This window comes from Pelophylax lessonae (assembly GCF_965119305.1).
Source record: "Pelophylax lessonae genome assembly, chromosome: 12".
In the NCBI taxonomy this organism is placed as follows: Eukaryota; Metazoa; Chordata; class Amphibia; order Anura; family Ranidae; genus Pelophylax; species Pelophylax lessonae.
The window spans coordinates 118,551,660-118,573,722 of record NC_138779.1 but is presented as its reverse complement, the minus strand read 5'-3'; the positions used below and the strand labels follow the sequence as shown (position 1 = coordinate 118,573,722).

The following is a 22,063-nucleotide window of genomic DNA, read 5'->3' as shown; positions in this document are numbered from 1 at the left end:
CAGGAGGCATTGCATTTGAGAACTGATTTCACAGCAAAAATGATATAGGAATAAAAAGCACTGAATGCTGCTAAATCAGATAGCTTCATCTTTTTATAAATAGTTTGAAAAGTTAGGTTAATTTATATTGTACACAGTTCCTTATAAATAGGCTTCATCATCTACATACATATCAACTGAAGTTCAATTTTTAAGTTTGGTTAAATTTTTGTCTAGCTGAAATTTCAACTAAATGTGGCCATGGAAGAATCTGTAGTGGCTAGTGAAAAGAAAGAGAAAAGACAAAGCAGAAATTAATGGCTTAAAATTCTATCAACAGCGTCTCCTATATACAGCTTTAGCATTCATGCCCTCTCAGTGGTGGGGGTTGTTTTAGTAATGGTAATGTTCAGGTCAAATAGCTTCAAGAATGTAGTTGAGAGCCTAGAGTGTAATGGCTGCAGGTTCAGAAAGAGATTTTAACTCATAAAGTAGCTGCATACAGAGCTATGGGGCAGATTTACTAAACCTGATGCACACATAATCTGGAGCAGCTGTGCATAATAACCAATCAGCTTTTATTTTTTTTGTCAAAGCCTAACTGAGCAGGCTGCAGTTGATTGGTTACTCTGCCCAGCTACATTAGATTCTTTGTGCACCAGATTTAGCAAATTTTCCCCAATGTGTGGTTGTGCTGAGTATTTTCGGTGTGAGGTTCACCAAAGCCACCAAGTGTCACAAAATCATATCCAAGGTAACTGTGGTTAATAGAACTGTACTGTGTCAAATAAATGCTAAGCGACTTCTGCATACAATTTACCCTATGACGCTTTATGGCAAAGCCTATTGGGGGACGTTTATCAAGCAAATTAGCAATTCCTGTGTATTTGTGACCCCTAAGCTTATAATTCTTAGCATCAAACTGAGACAGATTTGCAAGGTCTGCCACTGATTTACCACTGAACATAAGACAAATTTTCACTTTGAATGCACAATTAGAAAGCAGTCAGTGGCAGATTTTATTTTGTTACATAAATGTAGTTGATCTGTTGCATTAAATCTGTCTCATAAACTGCCTACACTGCTCCTTATTAGCAATATGATAGAATTGATAAATGTACCCCTTTGTTTATACAGTATATTTGATACCATATAGTATTTCAAACAGAACTATTGGGTCCAGTGGCCATTGGATTGAAGCAGATATTTTTCATGGGGACAAGGACTGGCAGAAGAAAATGCAATCTAGGGCCATTATAATTACTTGAAAGAGGGGTTTTATTTTTCCAACTGAAGCTCTTCTTTATTCTAGTGGATTGTTGTGAAGACTAACACTACAAGATCAGTATGTTATTTGAGTTTGATATAGGTGTAAGACAGCACTTTTGATTTGATGTGTACAAGGAGGCATTCACAGATCCTCAGTTCAAGCATTTCTCATATGTATAAATAAATCAAAAAAACAGCCACAATTGAATCACATTAGCTGAAAGCACTAAATAGTGCAAATGACATTGCCACAGTGTTAAAAAAAGATCTTCAGCCTGTTGTATATTCATGTCCTAATCCAGGAAAGATTACATCTAGAGTAGTAGAGGTCAATAAGCTTGATGGAAGGTTTAAAGAATAATGCACATATTTGTTCATATTTGTTCATATATTCATGCTACACATTGGAAACTTCCCTCCACTGGTTGTGAATCAGTCTTTTATCTCTGCCAATCCACCATTAGATAACAGTAGGGTATTTTTTTAATTATTGTAGGTGAATTCAGTATCTTAGCAATGTAACCTTAGCAGCATAACATGACTTCTGAATGCAGGATGGACAGTCAATCAAATGTCAAGAAAGCAACATTTTCAGTACAATTAATTAAGCCAACTAATCACACAAACGTGTTAATAACGTTTTCAAGAAATTAGATATTCTAGCTTATTGACATCTAGTTTGTAATGTGGCAGAGAGAAAGAAAAGGTAATTTTCACAAATGGCAGATCAGTAAGTTTGTTACTGGCAGAGAAAAAAAAAAAAAAACTTAAATAGATCTTAACCAAAAAAAAGACTGCCTGAGGGGAGATATTATTGAAACAGTTAAGGCCATTCCTGTTTGAGAGCTCTCCATGGAAGTGTATAGAGTAGGAAAGGGAAAAGGAGGGGGGAAAAATACAGGTCATTGTACCATCGGTGATGGTATGAAGATAAAAGTCCAAATAGTAGTCTCAAATACTGTGATGTCATTGAGATAAAAAATATAATAATAATAAAATAAAGATTTATTTATGGCACGATCCTTTTTTTCTTTTTAAATAATACAACCAAATCATATGACGCATTGATAGCGTAACGTCAGGAACCAGATGGCTTTCTTTTGATGCAAAAATTGGTTTTTGAATTGGAGACGATGATCCAGACAGTAAGCACTGCAAACATTAGAGGATAAAACTGTTCAAGACGATCAAACTATTCCTTTCTAGACAAGTCCTTATTTGTATTCATGAAAAAAAGCAAGAAAACTTGAATGCAGCTAATTGTAGCCACTTAGATTGCGAAGAAACCTAATTACATTAATATTGTGGTGAATACCTGGCATAGTTTGTGCTGTACCGAACCACCTGTATTGGCTACTAGATTGGATTGCACTTGACCAAGTACCCTTGCTAGTAAAAGGGCTGAAGTTATAAGAATAGGAAAATCGAGACTTTAAAGTCTAGTCCTCGCAGTGACATCACTGTTTTCATCCTATACATAATTATCCTTGTAAAAAAAAAATGTGTGCAACTTCTTTTTTTTTTTTTATCAGTTGGCGTCATATATTGACCTTACCCTGATTTAATTCTGATTGCTAGTTGTTCTCTGGGATGTATTCTTCACTGGATAAAACACAACCGGAAGTCAAATCCCTTTTTCTATATTGAAAACACACTGTTTCACCTTGGGTTAACCAATCTCTACATGCCAACCACGTAAGGTGCTGTATGATCTTCATCTATCAGAGAGTAGGCTGGTGCCAGAGTCACAGCTTTCTGCTTGTTTGTGAATGCCATCATCTTTGACATCATTTGGTGCCATTGACTGTTTCATCAACTTGGCAGTGGAGGCAGCTGCATACGTTAAAACAGTAAAACTAAGGTGAAAAAAAAAACATGTAGAAATACTCCCTTTTCTTTTACTCCAGAAAACTGGAGTGATCTTTTCTTGGTTTTACTTCTGTATGAGCTGATAAGTTCAAACTAGCAATGCAAAAATAGTAAGGAAGCCACAGAATGAAAACCAACTGCCTCTTTTTTTCTGATTAAGGAAAAAAATAAACCGTAAAAATACGCAGCTTAAACAGTGACCTCATTCTTACTCCCAGTACGCAGATGCTGGCTCGGAAGATGGCCAGGAATGAACTGAAGTTGCTCAATAGTATTCTGGCGCTTAGCAGCAAAAGCTTGCCGTCGATTGGCTGTGTGGTTGGCCATATCCCACGTGGTCTGGGGGGAATTAGAAGTAGGGTGGGAATTCATTTTGATCATGTGGTGGCGGTCTAGCATAGGGGTGCTAGCACAGACATTGGTGTGAGACACGGCCTTCTGATGTCCAAGACGCATTTCCTGGAATGGCGTTGGCCCACGATGATGTATTCTTTCAGGAGACAGCAGATGCTCCTGTGAGTGCAAGACCTCACGAGAAAGAAGACGTTCTTGAGAAATGAGGCGGTCTCTGGGTATAGTGTAATCATAGTGAACTGGGTAGTGATTGTCCGAAAGGATGTGCTCCTGGGACATGACTCGTCTTGGTGTTTGAGATTTTTCCAGGTAGCCATCACGGTCATAGTTCATCTTCATGACATGCAGTGGTGGAAGTGTACCACGTGTTAATTCTGCTAGGTGTTTTCTCTTTAGATAAAAGTCATCCATGTCCTTCTCAGCTTAATGAAACAAAAGAAACACATAAAAATGAGTTATGTCATAGTCATTTAATGCCCCTAATATTAACTATCTACAGTATTTGATTATACAAAAAAAGTGTAGCGCAACACTCCTATGTGGTAAACTGTCATTGTGGTCATCAAACAAACCATACATATAAAAAACAATATTTGATTGCTAGTCCATGCAAAAAAAAAAAAGAAAATTAGCTCATCTGTATCCTCCAAATGGCAAAATCACAAACTCAGCAGATCCACCCTAGCTTTCCTGAGACTCAGGATGGATATACACTCTGGTCCCAAGTATTTTTATATAACATTCAACATAAATCATATGAAACAAAAAAGCTTAATTTCTAAAAGTTTTGCTAACCCGTGGGAGGGTGCAATTAATCCTAATCAGTGGCGGCTGGTGCTCAAAATTTTTTTGGGGGGGGGGGGGCGAAAAATGTAATAGGCATTGCTTTGCGGCAAAAAACGCTGTAAAAAATTGCGTCACTTTGAGGTCGCAAAAGTGTGAAAGGGGCCTTCAGTAATTAAGGTATAGTGTGCCCCCTTTCAATGCAGAGAGACCAGCGTGCCCCCTTTCAATGCAGAGTGACCAGCGTGCCCCCTTTCAATGAAGAGAGACCAGCGTGCCCCCTTTTAATGCAAAGAGACCAGCGTGCCCCCTTTCAATGCACAGAGACCAGTGTGCCCCCTTTAAATGCACAGTGACCAGCGTGCCCCCTTTCAATGCAGTGACCAGCGTACATGCCCCCTTCAATGCAGAGACCAGCGTACATGCCCCCTTCAATGCAGTGACCAGCGTACATGCCCCCTTCAATGCAGTGACCAGCGTACATGCCCCCTTCAATGCAGAGATCAGCGTGCGTGCCCCCTTCAATGCAGTGACCAGCATACCTTACCCCAATGCAGAGATCAGCGTGCATGCCCCATTCAGTGCAGTGACCAGCATACATTCCCCCAATGCAGAGATTAGCGTGCGTGCCCCCTTCAATGCAGTGACCAGCATACATTCCCCCAATGCAGAGATCAGTGTGCGTGCCCCCTTCAATGCAGTGACCAGCATACATTCCCCCAATGCAGAGATCAGCGTGCATGCTCCCTTCAATGCAGTGACCAGCATACATTCCCCCAATGCAGAGATCAGCGTGCGTGCCCCCTTCAATGCAGTGACCAGCATACATTCCCCCAATGCAGAGATCAGCGTGCGTGCCCCCTTCAATGCAGTGACCAGCATACATTCCCCCAATGCAGAGATCAGCGTGCGTGCCCCCTTCAATGCAGTGACCAGCATACATTCCCCCAATGCAGAGATCAGCGTGCGTGCCCCCTTCAATGCAGTGACCAGCATACATTCCCCCAATACAGAGATCAGCGTGCGTGCCCCCTTCAATGCAGTGACCAGCATACATTCCCCCAATGCAGAGATCAGCGTGCGTGCCCCCTTCAATGCAGTGACCAGCATACATTCCCCCAATGCAGAGATCAGCGTGCGTGCCCCCTTCAATGCAGTGACCAGCATACATTCCCCCAATGCAGAGATCAGCGTGCGTGCCCCCTTACTTACCTGGAGCAGCGGCGGGCGGCTTCTCCTCGGTCCCGTCGGCGCGTCTCCTCCAGTCCTCCCACTCCCGCCTCCTCCTTGGCCAATGGCATGGGGTTTGCCTTGCGGCCAATCAGGAAGCGCGTATCGGTCGCGCTTCCTGATTGCCCAGGAGGAGGATCGGTGTGACAATAGCGAATTTTCATTTGCTATTGTCACACAATGGGTGGGCTTGGGGCGCACTGCTCTGCGCCCCGGCCCCACCCTTTGCATCACCCTATTAGAGCCTCTGGCTCTAATCAGGTGCTTAAAAAAAAAAACATTAAGCTCCATGCGTCCGGCGCACCTGCATGCAGATTAGGGGGCCAGACGCATGCATGGGGGGGTGGCGCCCCTGCGCCCTCAATACACCGGCCGCCACTGATCCTAATGGCCCGCCGCATGCACTGGAAATCGCACCCGCACTGGGACCCTCAGTTCCCATTTGGGCTGCGATTTCAAAATAGTGCAGGGACTGTACTCTGAAAAGTTTTAATTAATATATTGGCGCTGTGCTATATGTAAACTGGAAAAAAATATTCATAAGCAGATAAGATGCTCTCCATTTTCTGAATTTCTTACAGTATTTTTAGTTGACCTCGATAGTACAGATTTTTTTCTCACATCAAGGAATAATTTACTTGGTGCTGAAAATGGTGTTGGGTCAGATTTTGTATAATAAAGGAGAACGGCAAGAAATTCTTTTAATTGAAGCTGCTGTAAAAGGTGCATGCCTCACCATATGAGGATGACTGCTTGATTTGAAACAACACAGAGCAGAATGCAGGGACCAGAAGTATAATGACATTGACCAAACACCAATGGGGACATACTTGTACACACTACTAGTTCTTTTTTTTCAACCCAGTGGTTTGACAGCTCTGATAGCCATTGGCTGTGAGCGCCGAACGGAGCTGGTCGGCAGACCTTTTTCGGTCATGACCCTTTTGACAGAAGCCGGCCGAACCTCTGGCTTCTGTCGGACCAGCTGCCGTACACAGTTTCTATTGAACTGGCCGATGCTGCCCGACATTCAGGCCCGTGTGTACTAGGCTTTACAGCAGCTTATTTAGAAAACAACACAGAGAGAACTATCAATTACAGGTTATGTTGGCCATAGACGGTTAGAATCTCGAGATCCAAACCATGTATGGGCAGGATGAATGTACTTAAGCTGATCGATCGATCAACTTGGGTACAAACAGCCTACCATATTTTACATGCAATTATTGCTATCGGATGTTATATCTGCTAGCAAGATTCACTGTGTTCTTCCGGCGGAGACAGCTTCCTCCGCCTCCTCACCGGGAGAATACAATGGCTTTGTGGGAGGGATTCCCCCATCAACACAGTCAGTTTTGATGGGGGAATTGAGCGATTTTCTTTACTGCAACCAAAATCGCTCAGTCTGTGGCCAGTCTTAGAATTACCTCTGTCAGAGCTTTAAAGTGAACATGTACCCTGACTATACACACTAAAGTAATTACAGCCTTAAATATAACCTTCTAATATAAACAAGCAGCAGGTGGTTCTAAGCTGCTAGAATATGAAAGCTGACTCTAGGGCCTTTGTTGTGATCTTTGAGAATTAATAAGTATACAATAAAAGCAACTAGACAGGTAAATGTGGGCTTTCTTAAGCTGATACTTCCCTAGCATCTCCATAAACTACTTAACAAACCTTACACAAAGATGTTAGCTACTTTGGTGTTTTTAATGGGAAATTGGCAAGCAGTAAAAGCTCTATAACTTTTTTTTGCCCACTGCCACTTAGACCACAACCTGTGTACAGGTGAGCAATGTACCATTGGCTCTTCCTTTCTTAGAAATTGCTAAGGTAAGGAACAATGTACCAGTGGCTCTTCCTTTCTTAGAAATTGCAAAGGTAAGGAACAATGTACCAGTGGCTCTTCCTTTCTTAGAAATTGTTAAGGTAAGGAACAATGTAACAGTGGCTCTTCCTTTCTCAGGAACTGCTAAGGTAAGGAACAATGTACCAGTGGCTCTTCCTTTCTTGCTAAGGTAAGGAACAATGTACCATTGGCTCTCCTTTCTCATGAATTGCTAAGGTAAGGAACAATGTACCAGTGGCTCTTCCTTTCTCAGGAATTGCTAAGGTAAGGAACAATGTACCCGTGACTCTTCCTTTCTCAGGAATTGCTAAGGTAAGGAACAATGTACCAGTGGCTCTCACTTTCTTAGGAATTGCTAAGGTAAGGAACAATGTACCAGTGGCTCTCACTTTCTTAGGAATTGCTAAGGTAAGAAACAATGTACCAGTGGCTCTCACTTTCTTAGGAATTGCTAAGGTAAGGAACAATGTACCAGTGGCTCTTCTTTTCTCAGGAATTGCTAAGGTAAGGAACAATGTACCAGTGACCCTTTCTTTCTTAGAAATTGCTAAGGCAAGGAACAATGTACCAGTGCCTTTTTCTTTCCCAGGAATAGCTAAGGTAAGGAACAATGTACCAGTGACTCTTCCTTTCTCAGGAATTGCTAAGGTAACGAACATTGTACGAGTGGCTCTTCCTTTCTCAGGAATTGCTAAGGCAAGGAACAATGTACCAGTGGCTCTTCCTTTCTCAGGAATTGCTAAGGTAAGGAACAATGTACCCGTGACTCTTCCTTTCTCAGGAATTGCTAAGGTAAGGAACAATGTACCAGTGGCTCTCACTTTCTTAGGAATTGCGAGGTAAGGAACAATGTACCAGTGGCTCTCACTTTCTTAGGAATTGCTAAGGTAAGGAACAATGTACCAGTGGCTCTTGCTTCCCTAGGAATTGCTAAGGTAAGGAACAATGTAACAGTGGCTCTTGCTTTCCTAGGAATTGCTAAGGTAAGGAACAAAGTAACAGTGGATCTTCCTTTCCTAGGAATAGCTGAGGTAAGGAACAATGTTCTAGTGGCTCTTCCTTTCTTCTGGAATTTCTAAGGTAAGAAACAATGCACCAGAGGCTGTTTCTTTCTCATATATTATTAAGGTAAAAAACAATGTACCAGTGGCTGTTTTTTCTCAGGCATTATTAAGGTAAGAAATAAACACAAAAGGTGCACTGTTCTTTTAAAATTCAGTATGACACCATCAAAGTAGTCATATGAAAGGTGATAAAGGGCTAGTGCAAATTGTGTTCCATTCCTTTAAATCCAATAGATGTGATATTATTAGGGTAAGAAACAATGTTTAGGTGGCTGTTTCTTTCCCAAGCATTATTAAGGTAAGGAAAATTGTTTAAATGACTATTTCTTTCCCAGGAATTCAGTCCTGGGAAGGCTGAATTCACACCAGCGATTTAGGCCTGTGTGATTGTAGCAACAAGATTTAGAGATTGGCCAGCAATCCCATTCACTATAATTACAGATCGCCAGTGGCCACAGCTTTTTGCTACTGTCACAAAGTGCATCCAGCAGCAATCACTGCAGGTAATCGCTGGCTGTGTAAATGTGTAGAGAGCCATGAATAGCCGTGGCCTCCAGCGGCCTATCATTATAATGATTTCTGCCGCCACAAAAAGCACAGGCCTAAATCGCCGGTGTGAATGTAGCAACAAGAAACAATGTACTAGTGGCTGTTTCTTTCTCATTAGAGTAAGAAACAATGTACCATGGCTGTTCCTTTTTCTGGAATTGGAAAGGTCAGGAACAATGCAGGGAGTGATATACAACACCCAATAATACAATTTGCAGCTGTGACTGGAGTTATCAAATTAGACAAACAAAGCTAAAACTCAAACATACAGTATAACTTCTTTAAAACTTACCCAGTCTTTTTAGTGATGAATATCTGCTGATGTCTGACTTAATAGCGGACTCATAGGAGGGTGGCAAATGAGACAAGTTATGGAAAGAACGAGAGAATGACAATGTATTGTATTTTTTGGAAGAAGGTGGAAGCTGAATGTTGTTCATTCTGTAATCTAGATAGGGAAGTAAAAAAAATGATTTTTAATTACATTTTTATCTGCAATATATATTTATCATATAATATAATATATAGAATATAGTTAGTAAAATGCAATGTAAACCAACAAAAATAAAGTGCTTACATATTATATAACATGTGGTATTGACTAATTTTAAATAATAGTCCGTAATAATAAAGGCTAAATGAGTCCATCAAATTTACCTCGACTTAGCTCTACTACCTTCTCCATGCTCCAGAGATGACCCTCAATTTTACTCAGTCCAACGCCAATGGTTGCTTCTGGGTTGAATGATATCCAGCATCATTCAACCCACTTTCTAGGAGCCCAGGCTATCATAGACCCAACCCTGGGTGGCAGAGCTGTGCGGTGAGGTCAGTGGCTGGTGAGGCACTGGCTAGTATCAGAGCCAGACACACAGGTTACATATTCACAAGTTACGTGTTCAATTCTCATTATGTAGGTGATTGCAGTTCTACTAGTTATACTTACAATATTTACAAACGCTGTCCCTTTAAGATGTTTTTTAGTCACCCCTTTTTGCTGATACTGGAAACAATATTACTAGCAAAGATGACAATAAAGATTGTAGAAAAAAAAAAAACATGTCTCTTTTTTTAAGCCAGAAATATAACATCAATATTCAGTTAAGCAAGTAAACAATAAAGGGTTCAGGGTTATTTACTAAAATGTGAATTGCAGGAGAAGCAAAAAAAAATATGTTTTTACATGTAGAAGAGAGAAATGTCAGAATTGGCCTGGGTGGCAAGTGGTTATTTACCATAAGTAAGTAATGTACAAATAATTATTATATATTGTTTTTAAGGTAATTTACTATATTTTCAAAAACTGTACTCAAGCAGAAAGCGGGCAAATTACTAACATTTGAAATATAACTTTAAACCAGAAATTTCACAGTAAATAGATAAATATTAAATTATAAGGTTATAACATATAGCATAATAATATATTATTTTTCTTGATTAAAGTACCTTTTCAGCAGCAGCAGATTCTCTCTCCTAACTGTGTGAGAAAAACATGAGATTATGGGTAAACCTTATACCTATAAACCCATGTTTAACACCTATATGATCCTTTTTTCTGGTTCTGAACATGCTACAGAGCTGAAACTTCACAGGTACACCTTTTAGACCCCCCCAGACACAAAATCACACAAAAAAAGTTCTTAAAAATTGTCATTTTTGATAAAAAAGCCAATTATTGAAAAAAAAAAAAAAAAGAGAGATTTTTTGATTTGGATTTAGTATCTGGGGGGTCTAAAAAGTGTACATGTGAAGTTTCAGCTCTGTAGCATGTCCAGAACCATGAAAAAAAAGATTGTTTGTATTAGAAAACTTTCAGCACAGGAGGTTGGCTCCGCTGCTGTAACACCTTGCCGGTTTAATAGAAGGCATTTTTTGGGTTCTTTGCAGTCAGGAAAAACATCTGAACTTGTGTATAGTGGTACTGTGCACAAGTTCAGATGTTTTGCCTGCCTCCAAAACCCCCCAAAAAATGCCAGCAAAAACACACCTGGGCATTTTTTTTTTTGACGCTAGTGTTTTTTTGGCATTTTTTTGGGTTCTTTTGAGGCATGCAAAACATCTGAACTTGTGTATAGTGGTATATATACACACATACATATATTTATATACACACCTAGACATATATAGGTTTGATAGTAGCAGAAATATATTACTGTAAATGATTTCATTAGCGCAAGCATATATTTCTGCTACTATCACACCTATATATGTCTAGCTGTGTATATAAATATATTGATGTGTGTATATACACCACTATACACAAGTTCAGATGTTTTGCCTGCCTCCAAAACCCCCCAAAAAATGCCAGAAAAAACACACCTGGGCATTTTTTTTTTGACGCTAGTGTTTTTTGGGCATTTTTTTGGGTTCTTTTGAGGCAGGCAAAACATCTGAACATGTGTATAGGGGGTATATATACACATATATGTCTGAATATATACCCCTAGACATATATAGGTGTGATAGTAGCAGAAATATATTACTGTAAATGATTTCATTAGCGCAAGCATTTATTTCTGCTACTATCACACCTATATATGTCTAGGGGTATATATTCAGACATATATGTCTATATATACCCCCTATACACATGTTCTGATGTCATGTCTGACATCAAACATGTCCTCAAAAAAGCACTGGCAGTGGCAGCCCCTGCAACATAAAAAATGCTTGGCTGGTGAGAAGCCATATGGGTGTGCCGAAGCAATTCAGAGAAATGATCATTTCTCTATAGCGGTCACCCTGCTATGGAAGGGTTTTTTCACCCTGCCATAGCAGTCACTGCCAGTTAACCCTACACTACACTACGGTCCCCTTACACTTAACACTTTCCCTACAGAAACTAAATTTTTGAAGCTAACTTAAGTGTAAAGGAGCACTCTAACTACACTAGATATCCCTTTCCTCACACTAAAAATAGCTAAATGACACTTTTAAAGTAAAATTAACAGAACTGCTTCCACTCTCTTCCATGTCCAGTATAACAATGCTAGGAATATGGCGGGGGCGATCTTATATACTGGGGGGCGTATTCACTAATGATTGGTCTAGGGACCCCCTAGTCACTCCAATCACATTCCTAGCATTCTCCTGCCCCCTCAATTGGCTTTTGCTAATAGTTCTGGTCCAATCACGGGCTTTTAAAGCCCATTTCCTGAAGCATTGCATTTTAGGCGGTTCTGGTTGCCGAATTCCAAACTTTTTGGGCAAAAAGTTCTAAATTCAGCCGAACCTCGAACACCCAATGTTCGGGCCGAACCGATGGTCGACCTGAACCGTTCGATCATCCCTAGTTAAGAGGACTGGACTGGAAGGGAGCATTTGTCTTTTAGACATATGCCCCCTTCTATGACACTGCAGAGAAAGGAGAGCCTCCACTGCAGCATTTTTATTGGACAGGTTGGACCAATGGTGTTCCAAGCTGTCCATTGATCTCAGTGCCTCTTACAAGAAATCAGAGGCACTGTGAGTACCAGCTTGTATTTAAACTGTCTGCGCTGTATGTAGCTTCTGACAGGCTGCACAAGGAACCCTGTATCTCTGAAACCATAGGTGGGGCCCAAATTGTGACCAGTGGTGCGGTAGGATGACCGCTACATATCCCCCAAATTTGGGGTCTCTGTGACCCCAGGTTGCCGAGCTATGACCCTTGAAGCTTGTTGTTTTTTTTTTTTTCATGGTTAAGGCAGGTGAGGCTCTGCCACATCTACCTCCACTGACTGCACGCCCCTGCTGGCTGCTGGCCCAAATTGTGACTAGTGGTTGGGTAGGGTGACCGCTACCTAGCCCCCAAATTTGGGGTCTCTGTGACCCCAGGTTGCCAAGCTACAACCATTGAAGCTTGTTTTTTTTTTTTTTTTTTTTTCATGGTTATGGCAGGTGAGGCTCTGCCTCATCTGCCTCCACTGACTGCACGTCCCTGCTGGGTGCTGGCGCAAATTGTGACCAGTGGTTGGGTAGAGCGACTGTTACCTAACCCCCAAATTTGGGGTCTCTGTGACCCCAGGTTGCTGAGTTACAACCCTTGAAGCTTGTTGTTTTTTTTTCATGGTTATTGCAGGTAAGGCTCTGCCTCATCTGCCTCCACTGACTGCACATCCCTGCTAGGTGAAAGCCCAAATTGTGACCAGTGGTTGGGTAGAGCAACCACTACCTAACCTCCAAATTTGGGGTCTCTGTGACCCCAGGTCGCCGAGCTACGACCCTCGAAGCTTGTTGTTTTGTTTTTTTCATGTTCATAGCAGGTGAGGCTCTGCCACATCTGCCTCCACTGACTGCACATCCCTGCTAGGTGAAAGCCCAAATTGTGACCAGTGGTTGGGTAGAGCAACCACTACCTAACCCCCAAATTTGGGGTCTCTGTGACCCCAGGTCACCGAGCTACGACCCTTGAAGCTTGTTGTTTTTTTTTTTTTTCATGTTCATAGCAGGTGAGGCTCTGTTACATCTGCCTCCACTGACTGCACGTCCCTGTTGGGTGGTGTTCATCATGTAGCCTGAGCTTACAGTACTTCTATACTGAGCAGAGGCCTGAGACATTACATGAGCTCTTCTCAGTCCAAGAGGAAAAACCACCCTTTGCCCCTGAAAAATAAGTGGAAGGATTGGACTGGCCCGAAGACTGCAGGAAAAAATGCGCATACAGTAGGCCATTTTTACAGAATAATAAAATAAGGAAGCTTTAATGAGAGTGTAGGGTAGGAGGTGGTTGATGGGCAAAAAGGTGGCTGGAACTCCACTTTAAAGAAAAGAATCCCAATTCCACAAATAGCCCAAATAAATAATAAAGAGAACAAAAGCATAGAAAGGGTGGCTTAATTTACAGCTAATAAAGCATGGCTTAATTTACCTTACAATGAACCTAGGAAAAAGAGATCATAATTGAGTAAATAGTTTTATCAGCATGTGGTCATGTTTTAAACATTATTGTGCACAAATTTTGTCTTGTAGGTCTGCCTCGAACGTGTCAAAAAATGTCAGACTTATTAATTGTTGTGCAGGAGTGTAAGTTTCTTGCTGGCCTGAATCGGTGAAATGCCAAACATAAAGAGACTCTGCCATGAAAAAAAAAGCTGCTACAGGTAAAAAGTCCAGGTACCTGTACATGCCTGCAGCATTCTCCAAATTGGAATGTTGGAATGTTCTGACAACTAAAGCTTCAACACTTCCCATCTGTGCTGTTCATGGTAGTGGTGGTTTGATACAAAGATGTGGGAGTGACAAGTAGTGACATGCTCCAACACTATCTGGTGTCAGAATTGATCACAAATTGGCTGCGATGGGACGGTTTTGCAGGGTGGTGCAGGTGTGTGCAACTCAAGATGTCAGGTTTTTTTTTCCATTACAGATCTTTTTTTTTTTCTTCTTCTAATCAGAAGAAAGTTTTATTTGAAAATATTCAACATACTTATTCCATAAACACTCACAAAAGAATGCAGGGTTGCAATGTACAAAATATTAGAAAAAAAATAGGCAAGTACAGCTTCCAACTGCATAGAGCTCATGAAAGAAAACATACAGCCCCACCTAGTGGCTGAAAACAGAAATGACAGTGCCAATAGAGCATTAATATTGCACACTTCAAAGTCAGATAGTAATAACCAGCATTGAGTAACTAACAGATTTCTTCCCCAATATCCTATCTATAATCAGGTCTACTGGGGCCAAGCCTGGTGCATCAAGCCAACCTCCCCAAACCCTCTCAAATTTAGCAGGTCATCCACAGTTCTGGTAAATAACCTTAACCTTTGTATATCTTAAAGTAGTACCTATATAGTCTAGCCATTCCTTAAGGGATGGAGCGGAAGTGCTTTTCCAGCGGAGGAGAATAATTTTACGTGCCTGAAACAAGGCTCTGGAAACAGTAAAGGCATCTAGTATAATATCATCAAAAACTCCCAGCAGACAATGCCTGGGGTCAGAAGGGATGTCTGTTTGGAATACTCTCTTGACCATTGCAAGAACAGATGTCCAGTATTTGTGTAACTTGGGACATTTCCACAGCATTTGGATGAGATCCTCATGACCTCTGCTACATTTTGGACAAACTGGTTCTGACAAAAGCCCCATTTTAAACAATTTCACCGGGGTATAATGAACTCGCGATAAATGGTACAATTGCTGAGAATCATTAAAAGAATTGGCTTGCACTGCTTCCCACTGTTCATCAGACAAGTCTCCCTCATCCAGCTCCAACAGATCCATGGTCTTACATGGGGTAGGCCTTCAAATAGATATTCAGTAGGGATGCATAACAATTAGAAACAAGGCACTTCTGTATTTCACTGTGCCGCAACAGCCCAAAAATAGGTGTTGGGGAAAGAGAAAAGTCAGAGGGCAGATTTTGTGCCTGCACTGCGTGGGGCAGCTATAAAAAGTAAAAATACATGGCTTGTGGTAGACCGTACAAAGTCTGCAATCAAAGAAAGGATTGCAATTTACCAGCTCTAATGAAATGCTTCATGTGTGTAATACCATAAGCACCCCACTTAGGTGCATAAGTAAGTTTCACCAGTTCCAGATACGTGGTATTATTCCAAATTGGGCTACATTTTGTAAACACAGTTACCCCTTGCAGCTGTATGACCTTACCCCATGACAGATCTTTTTAATTTACCTGTCTAAAGCCTCATACACAAGATCAGATTATCGGACTCATTTTCGTCTGTTTTTTGTTGTATGCTAGTTTCATATCGAAAGTGAAGAGGTTTCCTTCATACGAAAATTCTCATATGACAGAATTCAACTTTCTTTCATTGTAGGAAATAACATAAAAACTTCTATCTTTTAGTTGTTGGTATCTTTATCTTTAAATTTAATGGAATTCTTGGGAAAGCAAATCTCTAGGTCTAGATGCAAAATCATTTTAACAATAATTTAATATATACTGCATATATATATATATTTATATATATATATATATATATATATATATATATATATATATATATATAAAATCTCACAAAAGTGAGTACATCCCTCGCATTTCTGTAAATATTTTATTATATCTTTTCATGTGACAAGACTGAAGAAATGACACTTTGCTACAATGTAAAGTAGTGAGTGTACAGCTTGTATAACAGTATAAATTTGCTGTCCCCTCAAAATAACTCAACACACAGCTATTAATGTCTAAACAGTTGGCAACAAAAGTGAGTACACCCCTAAGTTAAAATGTCCAAATTGGGCCCCAATTAGCCATTTTCCCTCCCCGGTGTCACGTGACTCATTAGTGGTACAAGGTCTCAGGTGTGAATGGGGAGCAGGTGTGTTATATTTGGTGTTATCACTGTCACTCTCTCAAACTGGTCAATGGATGTTCAACATGGCACCTCATGGCAAAGAACTATCTGAGGATCTGAAAAAAAGAATTGTTGCTCTACATAAAGATGGCCTAGACTATAAGAAGATTGCCAAGACCCTGAAACTGAGCTGCAGCATGGTGGCAAAGACCATACAGCGGTTTAACAGGACAGGTTCCTCTAAGAACAGGCCTGGCCATGGTCGACCAAAGAAATTAAGTGCATGTGCTCAGTGTCATATCCAGAGGTTGGCTTTGGGTAATAGACGTATGAGTGCTGCCAGCATTGCTGTAGAGGTTGAAGAGGTGGGGGTCAGCCTGTCAGTGCTCACACCATGTGCCGCACACTGCATCAAATTGGTCTGTATGGCTGTCGTCCCAGAGGGAAGCCTCTTCTGAAGATGATGCACAAGAAAGCCCGCAAACAGCTTGCTGAAGACAAGCAGACTAAGGACATGGATAGCTGGAACCATGTCCTGTGGTCTGATGAGACCAAGATAACTTATTTGGTTTAGATCGTGTCAAGCATGTGTGGCGGCAACCAGGTGACGAGTACAAAGACAAGTATATCTTGCCTACAGTCAAGCATTGTGGTGGGAGTGTCATAGTCTGGGACTGCATGAGTTCTGCCGGCACTGGGGAACTACAGTTCACTGAGGGAACCATGAATGCCAACATGTACTGTGACATACTGAAGCAGAGCATGATCCCCTCCCTTTGGAGATTGGGCTGCGGGGCAGTATTCCAACATGATAATGACCCCAAACACACCTCCAAGATGTCCACTGCCTTGCTATAGAAGCTGAGGGTAAAGGTGTTGGACTGGCCTAGCATGGCTCCAGACCTAAACCCTATTGAGCATTTGTGGGGCATCCTCAAACGGAAGGTGGAGGAGCGCAAGGTCTCTAACATCCACCAGCTCTGTGATGTTATCATGGAGGAGTGGAAGAGGACTTCAGTGGTAACCAGTGAAGCTCTGGTGAACTCCATGCCCAAGAGGGTTAGGGCAGTGCTGGAAAATAATGGTGGCCACACAAAATATTGACACTTTGGGCCCAATTTGGACATTTCCACTTAGGGGTGTACTCACTTTTGTTGCCAGCGGTTTAGACATTAATGGCTGTGTGTTGAGTTATTTTGAGGGGACCGCAAATTTACACTGTTATACAAGCTGTACACTCACTACTTTACATTGTAGCAAAGTGTTATTTCTTCAGTGTTATCACATGAAAAGATATAATAAAATATTTACAAAAAATGTGAGGGGTGTACTAATTTTTGTGAGATACTGTATATATATATATATATATATATATATATATATATATATATATACATACAGTGAAAGCTTGGATTGCGAACATAATTAGTTCTGGAAACGTTCCAAAGAACTCGTATATCAAAGCAAATTTCCCCAAAAGAAATAATGGAAACTCAGATAATTTATTCCACAAACATTTATTCATAAGTCCTTTAATCTATAGTCCATATAAAAAGATTATAGCAATGTGACTTCAAGGCAACTTCGAGCTTCTTTGAGCTTTTTTGAGCATAAGCGTATTTTTTTCTCAAACCCTTAAAGTCTGTGGGCACAAATCGGATAAAAGTCGCCCTGTAGTGGTACGGGAAACTTTTCTAAAGTCGGAGCGACTTCAATAGTGCTAATTAAGACAGCTGTCATTGACTATCATGGCATTTCTCTTCTCTTTTATACTTAGTTGTTATGTGACACTACTTGTATTGCAAGACCTTGCTCGTTCATTAAGTTAAAATCTATGAAACATTTTGCTTGTCTTGTAAAACACTTGCAGTTACTCGCAATCCAAGGTTTTACTGTGTATATTTTAAATATATATATATATATATATATATATATATATATATATATATATATTTGAGAAGTTGATGGTGGGTAAGTGAAGTATGCTAAAGTAGTACATTTTGTTTCAATCGTTTTTTTCTGACTTTTGTAAGACTTACCTAATGTTGCTGAATGCTTTGGGCTATTAACGGTGAGGATGAAGTTATGATGCATATTGTCTGAAAAACAAAAAGGAAAACATTTAATACATGAAATATTGTTAAATATCCTTTCACTGTCCTTTTTTTTTTTTTTTACTCCAAAACGATGTTAGTTCATCTTTAGTTACCAGTTTAAGTAAACCTGAACTATAAACATCTCTTATTTTCTGCATTTTAACCTGTTGAAAGGATTTATTTATATCACTTAGTTACATGTAAAAAATAATCATTGATCCTTCTAGAAATTTAGTGAGCTAGTAGCTTCCTGTGATTTTAGCCTTTTCTGCACATTTATCAGTTACATTGCTCCCAGCTCTCTCTGCGAACCACAGAACACCCTCTGTTTTTTAGAGAAGGGGAGAGGGGAAGGTATCCTGTAGCGTTAACAGGTTTATGCATGTGTGGCAGTCCTTACAGCTATTAAAAAGCGTATCCAGTGGGTGCCCGTAGTGACCACAATAGATGGTGCTGTGCAGAAAGCAATGTCACATAGTAGGATATTTACCAAACCTGGGGCACTCAGAATCTACTTCAGCTGTGCATGGCAGCCAATTAGCTTCTAAATTCAGCTTGTTCAGTTAGGGCTTTCCGATAAGGTCTGCCTGTCAGTTTTTTCAGCTGGACCTGATCGGATGCTCCATGTATCTCTATTGAGCAGCGGATGTCAGCAGTGACATGTCCGCTGACACCCGCTGCCATCCGATGTGGTCCGTGAAATATAGACGGATAGAAACCCTATTTTCCATCGGATCGGATCGGATCGAATCGGATGAAAACGCACAGGCCTCGATTTTGACTTAACTTGACTTGAAACAATGCCTATGTCTTTGGACCTCAAAACGCAGTAAAATCTGCCCAAAGTAGTTCAGGGACTACTTTGAAGTCCTTGCGACTTGAAGTCGTACAGTTATAAACGGTACTCATTGGAAACCATGGAGTAAGACTTGTCATGCGACTTTGCAGTCCCAAATCGCAGGACAAGTCGCACAAGTGTGAAAGGGGCCTTACTGACACTCCTTCATATAATCCCATAGATCATCCTCTGTTGAAAGAAACCTTCTCACCATAGGTAATAGTAGGGATTGGTCAGTAATGCCATTGGATCTGTGGTTCTCAAAATGTGGAACAGTGGGGGGCAGACCACAAGGGCTGCAGGGACGCAGCCCCTCCAAAGTTTTAACATGTTAAAAAACTGTTAGTCATATGCACCGCCCGGCCAAATAAAAAAAAGTCGCCATCAAAAACAAAGGTCACACATTCTAATATTTTTTTGGCATTGATTACGGCACGCATTCGCTGTGGTATGGTTTCGATACACTTGTGCAATGTCACAAGATTTATTTACGTCCAGTGTTGCATTCATTTTTCACCAAATGATGGGAGAGTCGGACCACTGCACAAAGCCTTCTCCAGCACATCCCAAAGATTCTCAATGGGGTTAAGTTCTGGCACACCGCATTCCTGATCTCGGTAAAGAGCCTACTGACATAGGCTCTTTACCATGTGACCAGCTGTGTCCAATCACAGCTGGTCACATAGTAAATAGGAAGTGCTGTTGATTGGCTTTCCTCAGTTTGTGCCTGACAGGCACGAGTAGAGGAGAGCCGATCTGCGGCTCTCCTGACAAGGGGGGTCTGCACTGGTAATCAGAGCATTGATTACCAGTGCAGATCCTTGGGGGGGGGGGTTGCCACTAGAACCACCAGGGATGCCCACCCATGACCTCAGGGATGCCCACCATGGCCATCGGGTGACTGTGATCTACTGTGTGCCTGGCTGCTGTGAACCTATCAGTTATTGGAACCTGGGACCAAACAACCAGACCAGTCCTGGGTCTGTGCCGCATAAGTATGCATATCTCATACTTGAGTGTTCCCTGTGGAAGTTGCAAATCACTGTAGTAGTCACCACTACTACAGCAATCTTCCAGGTCTGCACTGCCTTTCACAGAACACCATATTTAAATCCTATATAATAATAATAATAATAAAAATAGCAATAATAATGTGTGATCTCCGTCCATCATGCTATATCATGCTAACAGATGCGTTGATGTGAAAAGGGTTTCACAGGAGGCGAAATTAGGATAGGAATATATAATATCTGCTAGCTAAAGAATAATATCACTAGCTAAAGAAACTATTTTTCTCCCAGGAAAGGCTGCAATTTATGCAAGAATGATAATAGTTTTATAAAATTAAACAATTTTTGATGGGATTATGAGGTGCTTTAAAAGGTTTACTAAAAAAAAAAAATCTTTAAGCAGTCATTCCTCTTTGTGGCCACAGGGTGTCAGGGTAAGCACATCTAACATCCATCATGTGCTGTGGCTACTAAGGCCTAAGAAAATACACATTTACTGTATACAGTATTACAATTTGTACAATTTGTATTTCCATCAATTAGAGGACAATTGATATCCATTTTTTTTTTTTTTGTTTTTTTTTTTTAAAGGATTTTCATCTTACTTGGACAACATTATTTCCATACTTGCAGAGTCATGTACATACTGTATATCCTTAATAAATTGCTATGTATCTATCAAATGCTACATAAGCAGTTTTGCATTCCTTCTTAATACTCTACTGTTAGTTAAAATGAATAATACAAATAATTAACAATCCATGTCCTGTTTATTGCTTGTATTTTGTGCTGGTGCATCTAATGGTATGCATTTTCAATTTATCGAAACTGGAGACAGAAACTGGAACAGCTTTGCATGGCAACCAATCAGCTTCTATGTTTCATTTTCAAAGCATAATGGTCCAAGCCTATGATAGAAGCTGATTGGTTACTTATGCACAACTGCAATTACATTTTTGGTTTTCTGTTTAAGCCCAGGTTCACACTGCTGCGACATGAAAGTCACAGTAACCTTTCCTACAGTCGGAGCGACTTGTGTCGATTCGAATCAGATAAGATTGCTCTCATATGCAAACATTGAATTTGACAAATCATGCAATTTGTGCTCTCACAAGACGGACCAGTGTGAACCGGGCCTAATACTGCTTCAAGTTCCTAAAATCTTTAAAGGTTTCAGAACCCTCTCTAAGAGGCCTATATTCTAAAGTAAAGCTCATACTGGTCTTCAGTCTCATTTTTCTATTATTCTTATCTCTGTATCCCTAATACACCATTTCTTTATAACATGCATTGTTGTCTATGGAACATTGCATACAGCTGAGTAAAGATCAGTATTACAGCATTGAGTAGAGAGCAGTAATACAATAATAGAACATTTTTCATTTAGAGTGCAGTATGTTACGTATGTTACTCGCATACGCTTGTTTACTCATCCTTAAGCATGTTTACGTGGGTATAAATAAAAATATTCCAATACTGGCAATGAAGAAGAATTTTTGTGTGTCTATACTTGTTTATTTGCTTAGGTACCTTTACTCACCTATACTCAACATTACTCTTAACACAGTTTTTGGACCTTGCAGGTGCAAGGGGCCAAAAGTGTTAACACCTGGATGGGTGAGTTTACTTTAAATCAGGCATGTCCAACCTGCGGCCCGGAACCACAGGCAATGCGGCCCACTGCCCCCTGACAATTTTTTGTTTTGCTGGGGAGGAAGGAAGTCGAGTTGGGGGCATGGCAACAGCGGCTTCAAACTAACTGCAGGCAGAGGCTGCCTTGGAGGGGATCATCCACTAGTTGTGTTAAATTAGTGCTGGGGGGGGGGGGGGCGCAGCAGCGCGGGAAGGGCGCGGCGGCGTTTTATTACTTATGTACCTTAACTATAGTATATATTCTATATGCGGCCCGAGAAAATTTCTCTACACTCAATG

At 40.8% G+C, this 22,063-nt stretch overlaps 1 protein-coding gene across 2 annotated transcripts in view; it reads right to left on the bottom strand.

Moving 5' to 3' along the window:
* Window positions 1–1,096: 1,096 nt before the first annotated feature.
* The window catches only part of SHISA7 (shisa family member 7), a 299,202-nt gene continuing 278,235 nt past the window's right edge, over window positions 1,097–22,063 (bottom strand). For both annotated transcript variants that reach the window (XM_082274062.1, XM_082274063.1), the window contains exons 4-6: window positions 18,227–18,286; window positions 9,239–9,394; window positions 1,097–3,893 (exon numbers count right to left, since the gene is read on the bottom strand). In XM_082274062.1, coding sequence (XP_082130188.1) covers window positions 3,307–3,893; window positions 9,239–9,394; window positions 18,227–18,286 — 803 coding nt within the window. In that variant the 3' untranslated portion in view covers window positions 1,097–3,306. The remainder of the gene's footprint in view (window positions 3,894–9,238; window positions 9,395–18,226; window positions 18,287–22,063) is intronic.